Source organism: Aphidius gifuensis, linkage group LG3, assembly GCF_014905175.1.
Source record: "Aphidius gifuensis isolate YNYX2018 linkage group LG3, ASM1490517v1, whole genome shotgun sequence".
In the NCBI taxonomy this organism is placed as follows: domain Eukaryota; kingdom Metazoa; phylum Arthropoda; class Insecta; order Hymenoptera; family Braconidae; genus Aphidius; species Aphidius gifuensis.
Window position 1 is genome coordinate 24,050,959 of NC_057790.1, and position 16,132 is coordinate 24,067,090.

Here is a 16,132-nt window from a genome sequence, read left to right on the forward strand (position 1 = left end):
TATAATATTTCAGCTATACAATTATAAACTTTGCTCCAATTTATTATGTTTAACAATTTTCTAGATTTTTAAATGTTTCAATTTTCAAATGCTCAAACGCTATTGGCTGAACAGCCTTGTGACAAAAGCCAATTGAAGAGCACCTCACGACAAGCTTGCAAACATGGCGGTCGTAAAAATACCCAAATTATAACTAACTAGCTTGTCGTGAGTCGTGATTGGGGGGTGAGAGAAGGAAAAACCTGACATCAAAGCCGCATTAAATTGTCACATGCTGGCGCCTCACTAACAATCTCCAGCAAAAAAAAAAGAAAAAAGAAAAAAAAAACAATTCAACACACACTGATATTTGACACATGTATATGTTTTTATATGAAAAACAACAGTGGGGGGCCCCCAGTGTCAAATTGACGATATATTTTAACATTGGGGCATAATAAGAAGAGAGAAAAACTAACATGGCGTCCATTAGGTTATCACCGTGTGTCTAAAAGTGCAATTGTTTAACATTAATAATTGTGTTGTTCTGTGGTTTTAATTAATTGTTTATTGACTTATGCGGATCACCGTGTCGTCAGGAACACGTCAAGGAGGCTCAGTTATTTTATTGAGCCATCCACGTCGCGATAAACACCGGTGATCCGCGTGTGAACGGCATCGTAAACAGTGGTTTTTTTTTTCCTTCAATTTCTCCCTTTTATTGTCATTTTTTTTTTCTCCTTTTTTTTTTTTTTTTTTAATTTTCATTTTTAACCACATGCAAATTTAATTAAACATTTTATAAAAAAATTCTTAATAAATAATAGAGTCAAAAATAATAGAAATTTTAAAATTGAATTTTCATCCTGGATGCTGTAAATAATTGTGAAATAATTGAACTCAATTATCAAAAAAAAAAAAACCATAATAATAATAATCTCAATAAATAATGTGATGATGAAATAATAATTTATAACCAAAAGTGTTTATGCCATTTACGGGGTTGTTGAGCAAGTTTTACGTTTTTGGAGAAAATATACATTTTTTTTTTCATTTTTTTCTTTTACTATCGATATTGACACACACACATACACACACATGTACAACACATACATAGTGTCGAAATAATACAACCTGGCCTCGTAATTGAAAAGTGCAATTTTCATTATTATTATTATTTTATTATTAATAAAAAAAAATAAATAAAATAAAAACAAATAATAATTATACTATACATTGTTTTATTTAGTATTATTGCCAATAAATTTGGGGATCATTTGTTTAATGATTTTTAATAAACAATTATAAATATTTAAATAAATTATAAACGTATTATTATTATAATTATTATACTATTTTAAACAACCAGTTAGTTTGAAAAAAAAATTGTGTGTCAGATGTGTTAATAGGATGACAGTGAGTTTGATTATTTGATGATAATAAAATGTAAAAAAAAAATATCAACAATATCATCAACAACAACAAGTGATAGTTGGGATATAATTTTGAGTAATAGTATGATTATCTGAGGAAAGTAAATTTATAAGGAAAAATAAAATAGGAAAACAAAAAAAAAATTTAAGTGAAATTAAGTGATAAAGCACATATGCCACCAGCCGGGCTATCGGCAAGAGCCTTGTCAACTTTGATGGACCACGGACAACCTGATGCTCGTCATCGGAGCGAGCGATTTTTAACATATTCAGAAAATGGCTCAACATCAACGACTGAAGCAACAACAACAACAACATTATCATCATCAAGAAGATATCGTAATGTTAACAGAGATAATAATTGTTCCATTGGGTAATTAAATTAATAGTGGTAAAATAGATTATTATTTATTTATAAATTATTTATTGGTAAGGTTAATAATGTAAATTATTTAATTAATATAGTTACGGATATAATCAGGATCATACACCAACAAATAATATGTCTGACAGTAGTGAAACACACAGTGGTGATATATCAGCTAGAACAATATCTCAACACACAAGTCCATCACATGGAACAGCAACAACAACAACTTATTCTTCATCATATTCTAAAAATGATGATAATCCAGAAATATTTACAGCAGCATTTAATTATATTGCTAAAAATGATGACGAGTTAGAATTATATTGTGGTGAAGAAGTTGAAGTATTATCAAAAGATTCAAAAATATCTGGTGATGATGGATGGTGGACTGGTAAAATACGTGGAAAAGTTGGTATATTTCCATCAAATTTTGTTGTTGAAACAGCATGTATTGATAAATTAAAACCACTAGAAATTGATTTTAAAGAACTTGAATTAAATGAAATTATTGGAGTTGGTGGTTTTGGAAAAGTTTACAGGTAAATATATATATATATATATCAATTTAAAACATAAATAAATAAAAATACTAAATTATATATTTTAATGTTTTTCTAGAGCAATATGGCAGGATCATGAAGTTGCTGTTAAAGCAGCACGTCAAGATCCTGAAGAAGAGCCAAGTGTAACATTAGAAAATGTACGCCAAGAAGCAAAACTTTTTTGGTTACTTAAACATGTTAATATTGTACAATTAGAGGGTGTTTGTTTAAAAATGCCAGATTTATGTCTAGTTATGGAATATGCTCGTGGTGGAAGTTTAAATAGGGTTTTAAATGGTCGTAAAATACGTCCTGATGTTCTTGTTGATTGGGCAATTCAAATAGCAAGAGGTATGGATTATTTACACAATAAAGCACCAATAAGTCTTATTCACAGAGATTTAAAAAGTTCTAATGGTATGTTTATCAATTTAACAAAACAAATTTATCAATATCTATATTGAAATAATTCAAGTAATAATTTAAATAAAATTTAATTTAACTTACAGTATTATTGAGTGAACCAATTGAGAATGATGATTTACAATGTAAAACATTAAAAATAACTGATTTTGGACTTGCACGTGAAGTTTATAAAACAACAAGAATGTCAACTGCTGGTACTTATGCTTGGATGGCACCAGAAGTTATTAAACACAGTATATTTAGTAAAGCCAGTGATGTCTGGAGGTAAATTTAATTGATAATTTACATACTTTTAATATTGTAAATATTAATTATTATAAATTTAATAATTTTTATATTATTTAGCTATGGTGTTTTACTTTGGGAACTTCTTACTGGTGAAACACCATACAAAGGAATTGATGCTTTAGCTGTTGCTTATGGTGTTGCTGTTAATAAATTAACATTACCAATTCCATCAACTTGTCCACAACCTTGGAGTTATTTAATGGAAGCTTGTTGGTCATCTGACAGTCATCAAAGACCAGGTTTTTCCGAAATACTTGGATTACTTGATGAAGTTAGAAGTGCATTTGCTGCAACTCCTCATGAATCATTTCACACAATGCAAGAAGATTGGCGACTTGAAATTGAAGAAGTTCTTCATGGATTGCGCATGAAAGAAAAGGTATTTTTATTTTTTCCCTTTTTTTTTTAATTAAAATTAATAATAATAAATAAATAAAGAAATAAATGATATTTATAATATTATTAAAATATAATTTTTTATATTTTTTATTTACTGCTTGCTTAAAGGCATGTCGTTCATTGGAAGAGGTGAGAAATTGAATGAAATTATTGATTAATAATTTTATTAAAAAACTTGTTAAAATTATTCTAATGATTTTATAATAAAAATATGTTTTAAATTATAATTTTATTTTGTTATTTTAAATGTTTTTTTTAAATATTTTTTTCAAGGAATTGCGTTGTCGAGAAGAAGAGCTAACAAAAGCAACAGTACAACAACGTGAAAAAGAAGAACATTTACGATTACGTGAGGAGGAATTAAAAGCAAGAGAAATGGAATTACTTGAGCGTGAAATATCAGTTATAATAATACAACAAAGAGGTGCAACGCCTACACCCAATGAAAGAATAGGAAAATTTAAAAAATCTAAATTAAAACTTAACAAGAAAGAACCTGGTAGTACAATAAGTGCACCCTCGGGTAATTTTCATCTTTAATTTACACATTAACAAAAATCATATATCGATATTTTAAAATTAATATGATTGTTTGTTTTATTTTTTAATTTAGATTTCAGACACACGTTGACAGTGACACATCAACCTGTTGATCGAGGAACAAACCGTAATCCATCAAGACCAACAAGTCCACCAGGATCACCAAGTATACCTCGACTTCGTGCAATTGCATGTAAGTCATCAACACCTGAATTATCTAAACACAATCATCAGTAGCATTTATATTTAATAATATATATTATCACATTGATTCGATTAAAATTTTTTTTTTTTTTTTTTTATAAATATAAAGAAAAAAAAAAATATTTAGCATTGTCTTTATAAATTATCACAAGTTAATTGCCACGTAGATTTTTTTAAAATTTGCTTTTAATTAAAAAAACAAATTTTTTTTTCATTCAAATTTAAAGCATGGTGTGTTTTTTATTTTTTATTTTTTTGAAATTTTTATTTGAATAAAGTAATTTTTATTTGTCAAAGTGGCCATGAGCAACAAAGAATGCTGATTGTTTTTTTTTTTTTTTTAAATTATTATTTTAAATTACAATTCATTATTATTATTATTTTAAGTAGTAATTTTTGAAAAGTAGTTAGAATTTTTTTGTTTTTTGTTTATTTCCCTCGACGACGACGAAAAAAAAAAAAAAAAAAAAAAAAAACAAATTTCAACAACGTACAGTACCGGCAGACGGTGTTAAGGGTAAAACATGGGGACCATCGACATTGCATCAACGTGAACGTGGTGCAATAATACCACAATCACCAAATCCATCATCACCAGGTGATAAACGTTGGTCAAGATCAGCACCAGATTTAGAAAAACCATCAAAATCACGTACAATGATTATGGCAAATGTACATCAACGTTCAGCAGCACATCATCAAGAAATAGGTAACCCATCAACAAGAAAATTGTATTCATCAGTGAATAATTTAATTGACGAATCAACATCAACAACAACAACAACCACAGCAACAACAACGCCGATAACAACATCAATACAATTAAATAAATTATCAAGTACAGTGTGTGATTACGAAATAACACACATTAATAATGATAATAATAAAAAGCCAACAACAATTAAAATAGATACATTACAAAATGATAAAAATTATGAATATCATAAATTAACATGTTGTTTAAATGATGAAAAATTAAAAATGGATATGGGTAAAAAATTAATATCATCATCATCGGGTAAACAATTAACTCATAAACAACAAATTGATAATAATAATACAACAATAACAAGTAATAATTTTGTACATAATGTTGCATCAAGTCTTGTTGGTACAGCAAAACGTGTACATAATAAAAAACGTAGTAAATCAAAGGATTTTAAACGTCGTGATAGTTCAGAGTCGCGTTTAAATACATTAGCTGATTTTTTTCGTTCACCATCATCATCACGTAAAAGTTCATTTGGTCAAACAAGTAATGAACAAAAAAATTCAATATCATCATCATCATCATCAACAAAAAATAAATATAATAATAGTAATAATAATAATAATGATAATAGTAGTAGTAATAATAATAATGGCTCAGAGTCTAGTCTAGATAATAATAATTCATTAATTAATAAAAAAAAACGAGTTAATCATAAATCACGTACAAAATCACCATTACGTGTTTTAAATAAATTACGTGCTTGGGGTAGTCGTGATGAGCTTGATGGTAAATTACAAAATAATAATAAAATTGCTTATAATATACTTGATGATACAGTATCAATAAATAGTATTGATATTGATTGTAATGATACAAATTTAAAAAATAATAATGTACCAAGTTATTTAACAGCAAATTCACGTGAATGCATTGATTTTGATAATTTAGAAGCTAAATTAATTGATTTAGATGGTGAACAATCAAATCCATCAAGTACTGTATCAAAAAATTCATTAAAATTTTTAGATGAATTTGATAATAATAATTGTCCAAGATCATCATTAGATAGTACTAGAAGTAAATCAAGTAATGATGAATTTTTTGATGATACAAATGAAAAATATAAAAGTCATGAATATCTTGTTGATATTAATGATGATGATGATGATGATAATGAAAAATATGATAATTCAAGGGATAAATTTGATGAAACTTTGACTGAATCATTAGTTAATATTAGTCAAAATATTAACTGTACAGAAAATATAAGTTCTGATGAATCAGCATCATCAGATATACTTGCGACTGATAAATTTTTTCGTAAAGATCATTAGTTATTTTATTTTTGTTTTATTATTATTCTCTTTTTTTTTTTTTTCAATTGTTATTTTAACAGTCAATTTTTGCTAATTGTGTTATTAAAAAAGAAAAAATATTTTGTTTTTTTTTTTTTATCTTTTTATATATTATAGTTTATTATTTAAAAAATTATTATCATTTTTTTATTATTCTTTTTTTATTAATGAGAATATTTTATCGAAAAAAAAAAAAAAAATTTCATATTTCTTTATCGCAGGCCTTTCCGAGGAAAACATCCATACTGCGCGTAAGTTCGTATATAATCATTAAAATAATTTGTCACAATTACATTATTATTTTTTCGTTAAAAAAAAAGGCTCATTATATTATCCCATAAGAAAATTAATATCGTAATTTTTTTTTTTAATTGTCTGTATGCGTCATATATATATTTCTTTTTTTTTTTCTTATTTAGAATGCATGAATTTCTTTTTTTTTTTTTTTTTCGCGTTAGATTTTTCCCCATTTTTTTTTTATGACGTATTTCCGCTCGTTGCAATCATTAGTATTTTGTTAATTTAAAAAAAAAATATATTCTTCATCATCTAGGTACTCCATCACATTGTCCATTTTTTTTTTTTCAATTTAGAAAAAATAATGATAAATTTTAATCACACATAAATTCACATATGACACAAATTTTTGTTTATTTTTTTTTTTCTTTTTGGTGAGGGACCAGTTTAAAAAACTTAAGTTTATTTTAAGAGTCAAGCACTGGCTGGTGGAGGGCCTGCTCAGGCTGAAGATGATGTTCAAGCCGGTGTTGCGTCAAAAAAAAAAAAAAAGCGAAAAAAAAAAATTAAAACTAAACAAAATTGTTTTTTTCTTTTTTTTTTTAATTCAAAGATAATTGATATAAATTAAAAAATTAAAGTGAAGTGATTATTAAGTAAATTGTAAATTAATTAAATACACAAAGTGATGAGATGAAATATTAAATTACAAAATTATATAACAAAACAAGAAAAAAAAAAAAACAAAATATATTAAATATCGAAAACACAGTTTATCTTTGGTGTTGGTTTTCTCTTTCGTTATTTAGAGTCCAATAACCATCTAACAATTGAATAAATAATAATTATAATATTAATAATAATCACTATAATAATTAATAATAATAAACAACAACAGCGGAAATAAATTGCAGATCCAACTGCCTTATTTTATTATCAAAATTTGTTAAAGCTTTTTGCCCAGTTATCAATAGTAAATTAATTCAAATTTTATTTATTTATTTTTTTTCATAATTTTGATGTTTTGTTGACTAAATAAATATCAATTATTATCAATTATTATTAATAGCAACTTTTAAATATTTGCTAAACAAAAAATTATAAATCGAAAAAAAAAAGAAAGGAAAATAGTAATATGCACATTTTATTAGTTTTTTTTTCGAATTTTTTTTTTTTATTTTATTTTATAGAAAAGAGATATAATTTTTTTTTTAAATTGATACGCACATGCACACTTGTATTTAGACATAGAAATTTTTCTTCAATAAAAAAGCTTTTCAGTTGGACTCGTTTTTTTTTGTTTTAGTTTATTTTTTTATTAATTTTACGCTCGGTTTTATTGCGATTATTATTTGTAGATTAGAAGTATTATTTTTTAATTTTATTTAGTATTTGTTTGTTTTTCATTTGAATTATTTATTATGTTGTTAATAACCGAGCGTAAAAAACCAACCTGCATGCTAATCCAAAAATGCCTTATTAATTTGATTGGTTGTGGTATTATTTATTTAACAATAAAATTAAAAAAAAACAAATTCATCATCAAAAGAAAAAAAAAAATTAATGTTCAGGAAAATTATCAATCATATAATTTATTTAAACGGTTATTAAATTTCCACGCATGTAAAACAAATCAGAATAATTAATTTGATAAATTAAAATTATAATCATACTAAAATTGCATGAAATAAAATAAATCAATATAAAAATTAATAAAAGCAATAAAATTTGGCTATTTTTGCCGGCAAAATTTTATAAAATATAATTTGTATTTTATAATAATTTTAAAAAAAAATAAAGGTAAGGCAAAGCAATGAAAAACAAGCTTATGCTTATGCCCGCTGAAATAAAGAACAAAAAGAAAAACCTAAAAAAAAATTCGTGTGAATGTTTTTTCATAACAAAAAAAAAAAAAAAAAAATTAGTCTTTTTGTTGGGAAAAAAAGCATAAATATTTTTTTATAGATTACTCAACACAGTCATCGGAAATACCATCAGACTGGATGACAACAACAGAGTATCCAATGAAGCCAGGTGTAACTGGTCCATTTATAATGCCAATGCCAATACCATTGCCAACTCTATACAATGGAGAATCAAAAAAACCAAAGTTAGGACCAATTGAATTGTTATTATACAATATTGCTGCAATGCTTGCTGGTTTTGCAACTGGTTTTGATATACGTATGACAAATGTATCACCAATACATCCAAGATTACAACCAAGAAGTATTACTGCTAATGTTAATAATGTACCAATTGAAAATGAAGAAGAACCATCACCAAGATGGTGGTTTCAAGCAGATACTGGATCAAATCGTAACTCAGCATATCTAGGACCAGATTATGAATTTAGTTCAACAAGTGGATATCCTCATAATACGTATCATGGTCCTGCAAGACATTACAGGTATTTGTGACAGCTTTTTTTTAAAAATATTAATTGATAAATAATATAGCTGTCATATTTTATTAATTAAAAATTATTACAGGCCATTTTTAAGTAATATGGGTGGTGTTGGATCAGCTCTACCGTCAAATGTCATTGATAAACCTTTACGTTTTACTGATTCACCTCAACATTATGCTAATAATTGTGGTTCAAATGTACCAACACCAAGCCCAAGAAGAAAAAGTTCAAGTACAAGTAATGAAGAAGCTTATTCACCAGAAACTGGAAGACTTGAAAGAATTGATAGAACAGATAGATCTGATAGAATTGAAAGAGTACCAAAAATTTATATGGGTAATGTACCATCTTATCAAGATTATGGACCACCAGTTTATACCATTGTGCCTCAAGATTACTATAGGCCGCATGATTCGGCATATTTTATGACATCTGATTATCAGTAAGTAATTAATATTTATTTATTAGCAAATTATTAAATAAATTAAAATATTTTTTGTTTATATTAACAGTGATAGAATGATTGAATGTCCTGATTTTCCACATACATATGACAATCCAAGCAATAATATAAATAGAAGTGGTAATAATAATAATAATCGTATATCATCATATGGACATAATCGTACATCATCAAATGTATCAAACACAAGTACCTCAAGTCAAAATAATATTAATCCAACATTTCATCTTGAAGATGAATCAGAATATTTACCATATTCATCAACAAATTATTATCAAAGATCAACATCATCAAATTATGGTAATCATGATTATAATTCACCGTACCTGACACGTCAAAATTCTCATGATTCAACGACAAATGATAGACCAAGTAATCTTGAAGTTGTTGGACGTCTTAGATCAAGTTTAAAAAGATCAAATTATTCATATAATTCAGGTAATAAATGTACTAGTAAAAATAATTCTGGTTCTGGTACACCAACAAATCCAACACCACCAGATTCATTGACATCTGAAGATTCAAGTTATGTATCAGCTAAAGATAGTCAAATATCAATTAGTAGAGTTAGATTTTCACCGGTGACATTTGATTCACGTGATTTACAACGTGAACATCGTGATGATATTATTGCTCAAGATAATATAACATCACCTATACAAACAAATCGAAGAATTAGTAGAAATCGTAAACCCAGTATTTCTGATCTTGAAAGAGAATTTTTATCATAGCATTGGCTTATTTAATTTTTTTTTTCTTTTCGAAATAAATTTTCTTTTTTAATTAAAAAAAAAACACTGCCTCAGCAGAAAAGTCAAGTGGCAAAGGTGTAATATATTATATATCATGCATTTACATTCCATGTGGATAATTAATAATAAATAATAATTTTTTTTTTTTGAATTTTTAGTCATGCAAAAAAAAAAAAAAAATAATTAATCAAAAAAATATTTTTTTTTTCATATAAATTACTTTATGACGATCATCAGTATTGAAAAAAAAAAAAAAAAACACACGATAATTTGTGTAAATTTTATTATTGAAAATGTGTGTGTTAATTATACGAAATGATGGAATATTTTTTTTTTTATATATATTAAAATACAATTTATATGAGAAAAAAAAAAACACATTGTAAATGTTTTTTTGAAATATTTGCGGTGCTAGTATTAATGTACTTAAAAAATTATGTGAATGATGAATATATGATAAAATGACAAAGAATAGGCTTCCATGATAGTTAAATGATATTGTCATGTAAAAAAAAAGAATAAAAAAAAATATTTTAATCATCACTTGTTAAAGTGATAGTGCTAATAATAATGATATTTACGAAAAAAAATTTTAATTGTATAACAATTTGATACTTGGCAGCTAACCATGTAATATTTGTTGGGTAATATTGGTATAAAAAAACGCCAAAAGTGCTAGTCTAAGCCCTGAATATATTTATTAATATTTTCAAATTCGAAAATTAACAAAACGTGTAGATTTAATTGATCAGGTCTGCAGAAATTAATTTTGTAAAATTATTCAATTTGCAACTAAGTAATAAATTTTTAACGACAAAAAAAAAAAAAACAAAGTTAATGAAATAAAAACTCAGTTGTATTTATAATACTCATTTTTTAAAAATGTCTATATAGTTGTTAGGATTTTTTAGACTTAATGAGTTTTAATTTTATCAAGTGATTGTAATTATAATTTTTTTTTTTTTTTTTCTTCAATCATTCCACATGTTCAGTCATACAGTATTTATTTATTTCTATTAATTTTTTTTATTGTTTTTATTTTCTTTTTGATAAGACAAAATTATAATTTTTAAAAGTGCAATGTTTTTTTTTTTTAAATTAAAATATAAATAAATGATTTTAACATTTTTCATACATAAATATTATTGGTTTTAAATATTTAAAAATTTTAACTGCGCTGTCTGATCTGCACGAAAAATTTACGTATTTTTTTTTCAAGTATTGTAAATTACTATACATAATGAAAAACAAAAAATATTTATAAATAGCAATTGAAAATATTAAAATTAAATAACAAATAAATTAAATAAAAATGTAACAAGCAGCATCACAAAATAAAATTGATGCAAAAATTTATAATTTAGAAAAGAAAATAAAATGAAAAAAAAAAAAAAGAATAATAAAAAAATAAAAAATGATAATAAAACCTTTCTTTTGTTTTATTTTCAATTAATTGATTAATTAATTAATATAATCAATTTTACAGGATGGAAAATAATTGTGAATGCAAAGAATCATCAATTGAAGAGGGAATTTTCGGTGAATATTTTCCATCAGAAAATGTAAAATATACATCAACAGAAATTACTGATGAAGATGCTAATAATTCTTTAAAACCAATCACCATTAAATCCTACAAATTAATTAATAAAAATCGTATGGAGGTTACACTTATAACTTGGGGAGCAACAATTGTATCAATAAAATGTCCTGATAAATATGGTAAAATTGAAGATGTTGTTATTGGTTTTGATAATTTAGAAAATTACATGAATAAAAATATAAATGAATACATTGGATCTGTTATTGGTAGATGTGCTAATAGAATAAAATCTGGTAAATTTACAATTGATAAAAAAGACTATAAATTATCATTAAATGATGGTGATAATCATTTACACGGTGGAGTATGTAAATTAGCATTTATTTTTTGTTTAAACAATGAAATAAATTGGTGATATATATTTTATATTTGATAAGAGCAGAATAAAGGTTTAGGCAGACAAATTTGGGATTCATTTATTGATAATTGTTGTGTTGTTATGACTTATCTTAGTCCAGATGGTGAAGAAGGATATCCTGGTGATGTTTTAACAACAATTAAATTTAAATTAACACAACAAAATAAATTAGAAATAAATATACGTGCAACAACATCAAAACCAACAGTTTTAAATTTAACACATGGAGTTTTATTCAATTTAGCTGGCCATGTAAGTTGATTGTAATAAATGCTAATAATAAATTTACATTTTTATTAATTATTAAACAGAATGCTGGAGAAGAAGAGCTGAGAAAACATTGTGTATCATTAAATTGTGATCGTTGGATTTTTACTGATGTTAATGATCCAATTCCTACTGGTGGTATACGTGGTGTTGGTGGTACTGTAATGGATTTAAGAATTCCAAAAAATCTTGGAGATGCTATGGACAAAGTACCACCAGCTGGAATTGGTTTTGATCATAATTATTGTGTACTTAAAAATTGGCAGCCTAGTTTGACATTCATGGCACGAATTAATCATCCAGATAGTGGAAGAGTTCTTGAAATTTATTCGGATCAACCTGGCTTACAATTTCATACTTGTTCTAATTTTCCACTTTCAAAAAATGGTGATGATAATGATAATGATGATGATGATGATGATGATGATGATACAGTTACACAAGTTAGTCATGAAGAAGTATTAGATAGTAAACAATTTGATGAACTAGAAAGTTATGCAAGTTATGATGGTGATGAAGAAGCTGAACAGTTTCATTCACGTTCAAATTTAATGAATAATAATTTTTCACAATCTGATACAGAAACAATGCCATCAACAATAAAATCTTCATTACCATTTATTCCAGGAAAAAATGATTCTAAATATACAAAATTTTGTGGATTTGGTATACATCCACAGAATTATCCAAATGCTGTTAATATTGTAATTTTAATTATTTATTTATACCCAAAATAAATTAATTCAATTATTATTAATTTATTTATTTCTTTTAGAAACATTTTCCATGCTCAATTTTACGACCTGGCCAAGTTTATTGTCACGATTTAGCATTTAAATTTGGAATACAACTAAAAAATTATATGTAAATTTATGTTTTATATCAAAGTAATATTTATTTTTCTTTTTATTTAAATAAAATAATTATGAAAAATATATTTTTATTAAAAAATATATACATATTATTGTTTAACTAGTTTTTTTTTGGCTGAAAAAAATTTTGCAACTTCACCAATTGTTGATTTAAATTCATTGTGAACCTCTAGTGTTCTCTGAATCCAGCCAGGAAGTGATTTCATTTTACCCGAGTATCTTTTATCAAGTAAAATTACAGTTGAATAATCATTGATGTGTCTAACAGCACGACCAATACATTGATTGACCGCTTTCATACATGAATTTTCATAATACTCATTACCAGCACCAGGCTTTAAATTTTCATTCAAGTATTTAATTTTTTCTTGAAGCTCTGGTGATTTAATATTTGGATAAGGCATTCCTACGACAATTACACAACGACCCAAGTCATCAGAAAAATTAAGACCTTCACTGAGTTTTCCACCTGATGAATAAAATAACATTAAAATAAAAAATACATATTTATTTAATATATATAATTACTTACCAACAACACTAAAAAGCAATGCACCAGTTTGAGGAATTTTTGGTGATTTAACATCTCTAGCAAAACCTTCTAATACAGCATTAACACCTGATGCTGTTTTAGGCTCACGATAAATTTTTTTTTTAATTTTAATTTTAGCAAGTACACCTGATTTTTCAAGATGTTTTGATAAATGCTCTTCGTATCCATATGATGGTAAAAATACAACCATACCACCAGGTATAATGTTACATAAATTTTGTAAAATTCTACCAAGTTCATCAAGTAATTTTGGATTTTGTCGATTTTGATAATTAAATTCTAGCGAAACACCTGTTGGTCCTTTGCACAAAATTCTTGTTAATATATTTTCTTTTGGAACAACATGATCACATGAAAATGTCATAATTCTTTCTGATTCAGCACCAGCTCCAATAAATAATTGATCTCGAAATTCTGATATTGGTTCCATTGTTCCACCAGCTAAAATTACTGACTTGGCTTCTTTAACAATATCATGAAAGTGAGCAGCTGGATTCATCAAGAGAAATTTAATAACACCTTGTCCAACAGTTTTACCAGGTATCACAAAAATTCTTCCATCACTGCTGCAACTTTTCAACGATTCCAAAAAACTAATGATTAAAATCAATGGATTATTTGATATCTCTTCTTCTTTTTTTTGTTCAATAATAATTTCTGTATTCAGCTGTTCATCTTTACCCTGAAGACTATTTAAAAATGCTGATATACCTTCAGCCTTTTTTGGAATATTTTGTACTTTTAAATCATCACTGTATTTTTCAACAAAACCCTGAAGCTTGTGAATGAGTTTTGATTGATTTATAAAATCAATAAGATGAAAAATATTAATTGTATCAATTTCAGCAACTGCTTCAAAATCTTCAATGTTAAATACTTTTGATGGTATTTCATCTTTAATTTCATCTGTCAGCTGTGATCTTGATGTACCACCAAGTATTTTAATTAATTTTTTAAGACAATAACTTAATTGTGAAAGACTAAGTACACTTTTTGCTGAGAATAAATTTTCAAATCTTTTTTGATACTGTGTTAATTGATTATAACAGTGTAAAATATTTCTACCTGTTATTTGTGAACTGTGCATACGTTCAATAGCTTCTAAAAGATTATGAGCTTCATCAATTATTATAACATTATTTTTTAAATTTATACCAGAACTTTTTCTTGTATTTGCATGAAGAATTGTATTGTATGGTAATAAAATAACTTGACTATCTGGCAATGATCTTCTTGATGCATAATAAGCACATGTTTCCAACTCTTTAGCATTACTACCAATCTCTTCAATGTCTTGAATCTTTGTTACAATATCAGCAATCAATAAAGACTGATTACCTGGATTAAATGGACAACTTGTTGTTATTTTAGCTTTTTTTAAATCTTTTTCTTTTTTTGATGTTGTTTTTTTTTTCTGTAATTGTAAACAACGTTCATTTATAAGATTAACATGTTTTAATTTTTTAACTGTTTTATTAATGCAATAATTTTGACGTGATGATAATGGTACTGATGATACTTTATCAGCATATGGACTATTTTTTAATTCACCAATGAATTGTGTTAATTGTGAATGAGTACGTGAACAAAAAAAAAATTGTGTATACCTGGCTGTTTCAAGTTCTTCTTCTTCTTCATCTTTATCATCATCTGAATTTATATTCAAGTCTTCTAGCAATAAATCTTGATCAATATCATTTTTTTCTAGTGAATCATCTTCATCTAATTTGTTGTCTGTTTTATTATCTTTTTTAATGCTAGATTTAAATATTCTTTTATGTTTTTTTAGCTCATTTTCCATTTGTATTTTTTCTTTAAATTTGTTCTTTCTTAACTCACGACGTTCAAGAGCATCCAATTGATCCTTGATAATTTGTTGTTTTTGTTTAATTTTCATTTGACCAGTTTGCTCAACAAACCAGTCACCTTTTGACTCGTCAGTTATTTTTTTTAACTCATCATTAAGTTGTTTCATTTGTATTTGTAAATTAGATTTATTATTTTCTTCATAATCAACTAGCCATTTTAATGCACCACAAATTATTGATAATGATTTACCAGTTCCAGTTGGACTTTCAAATATTCCAAGTTTACCTTCATTTAGACATTTCCATAGATTTTTCATGAAATCTATTTGAATGGGATATGGTGGAAATGGAAATTCAAATTCTTCTGGTTCCATTTTTAACAATAAATCTTTTAATATTTATATAAATTTATAATTAATCTTTATACTTTGATACTGTTGACCACTGTTGACATAAATAAATAATCAAATAATCAGCTGTTGTATGTACACTCACATGTTGACATACGATAAAGTACTATAGTAAAAGTATGTAAGTACATTTAGACTGGATTTTTCTTAG

General features: G+C 25.7%; 3 protein-coding genes across 7 annotated transcripts; 2 read left to right on the forward strand and 1 right to left on the reverse strand.

Moving 5' to 3' along the window:
- The first annotated feature begins 363 nt into the window (after positions 1-363).
- On the forward strand, positions 364-10,272 carry LOC122853078 (mitogen-activated protein kinase kinase kinase 11-like). 5 transcript variants are annotated; one of them, XM_044153321.1, is made up of 13 exons: positions 364-1,785; positions 1,878-2,321; positions 2,401-2,741; positions 2,834-3,014; positions 3,096-3,417; positions 3,546-3,566; positions 3,711-3,960; positions 4,051-4,170; positions 4,678-4,890; positions 6,470-6,499; positions 8,451-8,895; positions 8,978-9,337; positions 9,408-10,272. In XM_044153321.1, exons 1-13 carry the CDS (start codon positions 1,586-1,588, stop codon positions 10,087-10,089), a joined length of 3,609 nt encoding a protein of 1,202 aa, XP_044009256.1. In that variant the 5' UTR covers positions 364-1,585; the 3' UTR covers positions 10,090-10,272. The 5 variants fall into 5 exon arrangements, with proteins under 5 accessions (XP_044009256.1, XP_044009259.1, XP_044009258.1 ...); XM_044153325.1 differs by having other exon boundaries at positions 1,687-1,803; XM_044153324.1 differs by lacking the exon at positions 4,678-4,890.
- Positions 10,273-11,547: 1,275 nt separating this feature from the next.
- LOC122853087 (galactose mutarotase-like) lies at positions 11,548-13,313 on the forward strand. Its single transcript, XM_044153338.1, has 4 exons — positions 11,548-12,017; positions 12,096-12,323; positions 12,383-13,042; positions 13,114-13,313. The coding sequence occupies exons 1-4, from the start codon at positions 11,598-11,600 to the stop codon at positions 13,204-13,206; spliced, it is 1,401 nt and encodes a 466-aa protein (XP_044009273.1). The 5' UTR covers positions 11,548-11,597; the 3' UTR covers positions 13,207-13,313.
- Positions 13,314-13,366: 53 nt separating this feature from the next.
- Positions 13,367-15,945, reverse strand: LOC122851085 (ATP-dependent DNA helicase DDX11). The gene is made up of 5 exons (XM_044150133.1): positions 15,603-15,945; positions 15,195-15,497; positions 13,743-15,101; positions 13,450-13,679; positions 13,367-13,387 (listed from the first exon to the last, which is right to left on the reverse strand). Exons 1-5 carry the CDS (start codon positions 15,943-15,945, stop codon positions 13,367-13,369), a joined length of 2,256 nt encoding a protein of 751 aa, XP_044006068.1.
- Positions 15,946-16,132: the final 187 nt, after the last annotated feature.

Excerpts from the sequence above, each read along its gene's own strand:
- LOC122853087 (XM_044153338.1), top strand. The coding sequence starts at position 11,598 with ATGGAAAATAATTGTGAATGCAAAGAATCATCAATTGAAGAGGGAATT. Across the intron at positions 12,018-12,095 it reads ATAATCATTTACACGGTGGA|AATAAAGGTTTAGGCAGACA; the intron begins GTATGTAAATTA and ends TGATAAGAGCAG. Across the intron at positions 12,324-12,382 it reads TATTCAATTTAGCTGGCCAT|AATGCTGGAGAAGAAGAGCT; the intron begins GTAAGTTGATTG and ends ATTATTAAACAG.
- LOC122853078 (XM_044153321.1), top strand. The coding sequence starts at position 1,586 with ATGCCACCAGCCGGGCTATCGGCAAGAGCCTTGTCAACTTTGATGGAC. Across the intron at positions 1,786-1,877 it reads GATAATAATTGTTCCATTGG|TTACGGATATAATCAGGATC; the intron begins GTAATTAAATTA and ends TAATTAATATAG. Across the intron at positions 4,891-6,469 it reads AGCACATCATCAAGAAATAG|GCCTTTCCGAGGAAAACATC; the intron begins GTAACCCATCAA and ends TCTTTATCGCAG.
- LOC122851085 (XM_044150133.1), bottom strand. The coding sequence starts at position 15,945 with ATGGAACCAGAAGAATTTGAATTTCCATTTCCACCATATCCCATTCAA. Across the intron at positions 15,498-15,602 it reads ATTGGATGCTCTTGAACGTC|ACAACAAATTAGATGAAGAT; the intron begins GTGAGTTAAGAA and ends ATAATAAAACAG. Across the intron at positions 13,388-13,449 it reads ACATCAATGATTATTCAACT|AACACTAGAGGTTCACAATG; the intron begins GTAATTTTACTT and ends CTGGATTCAGAG.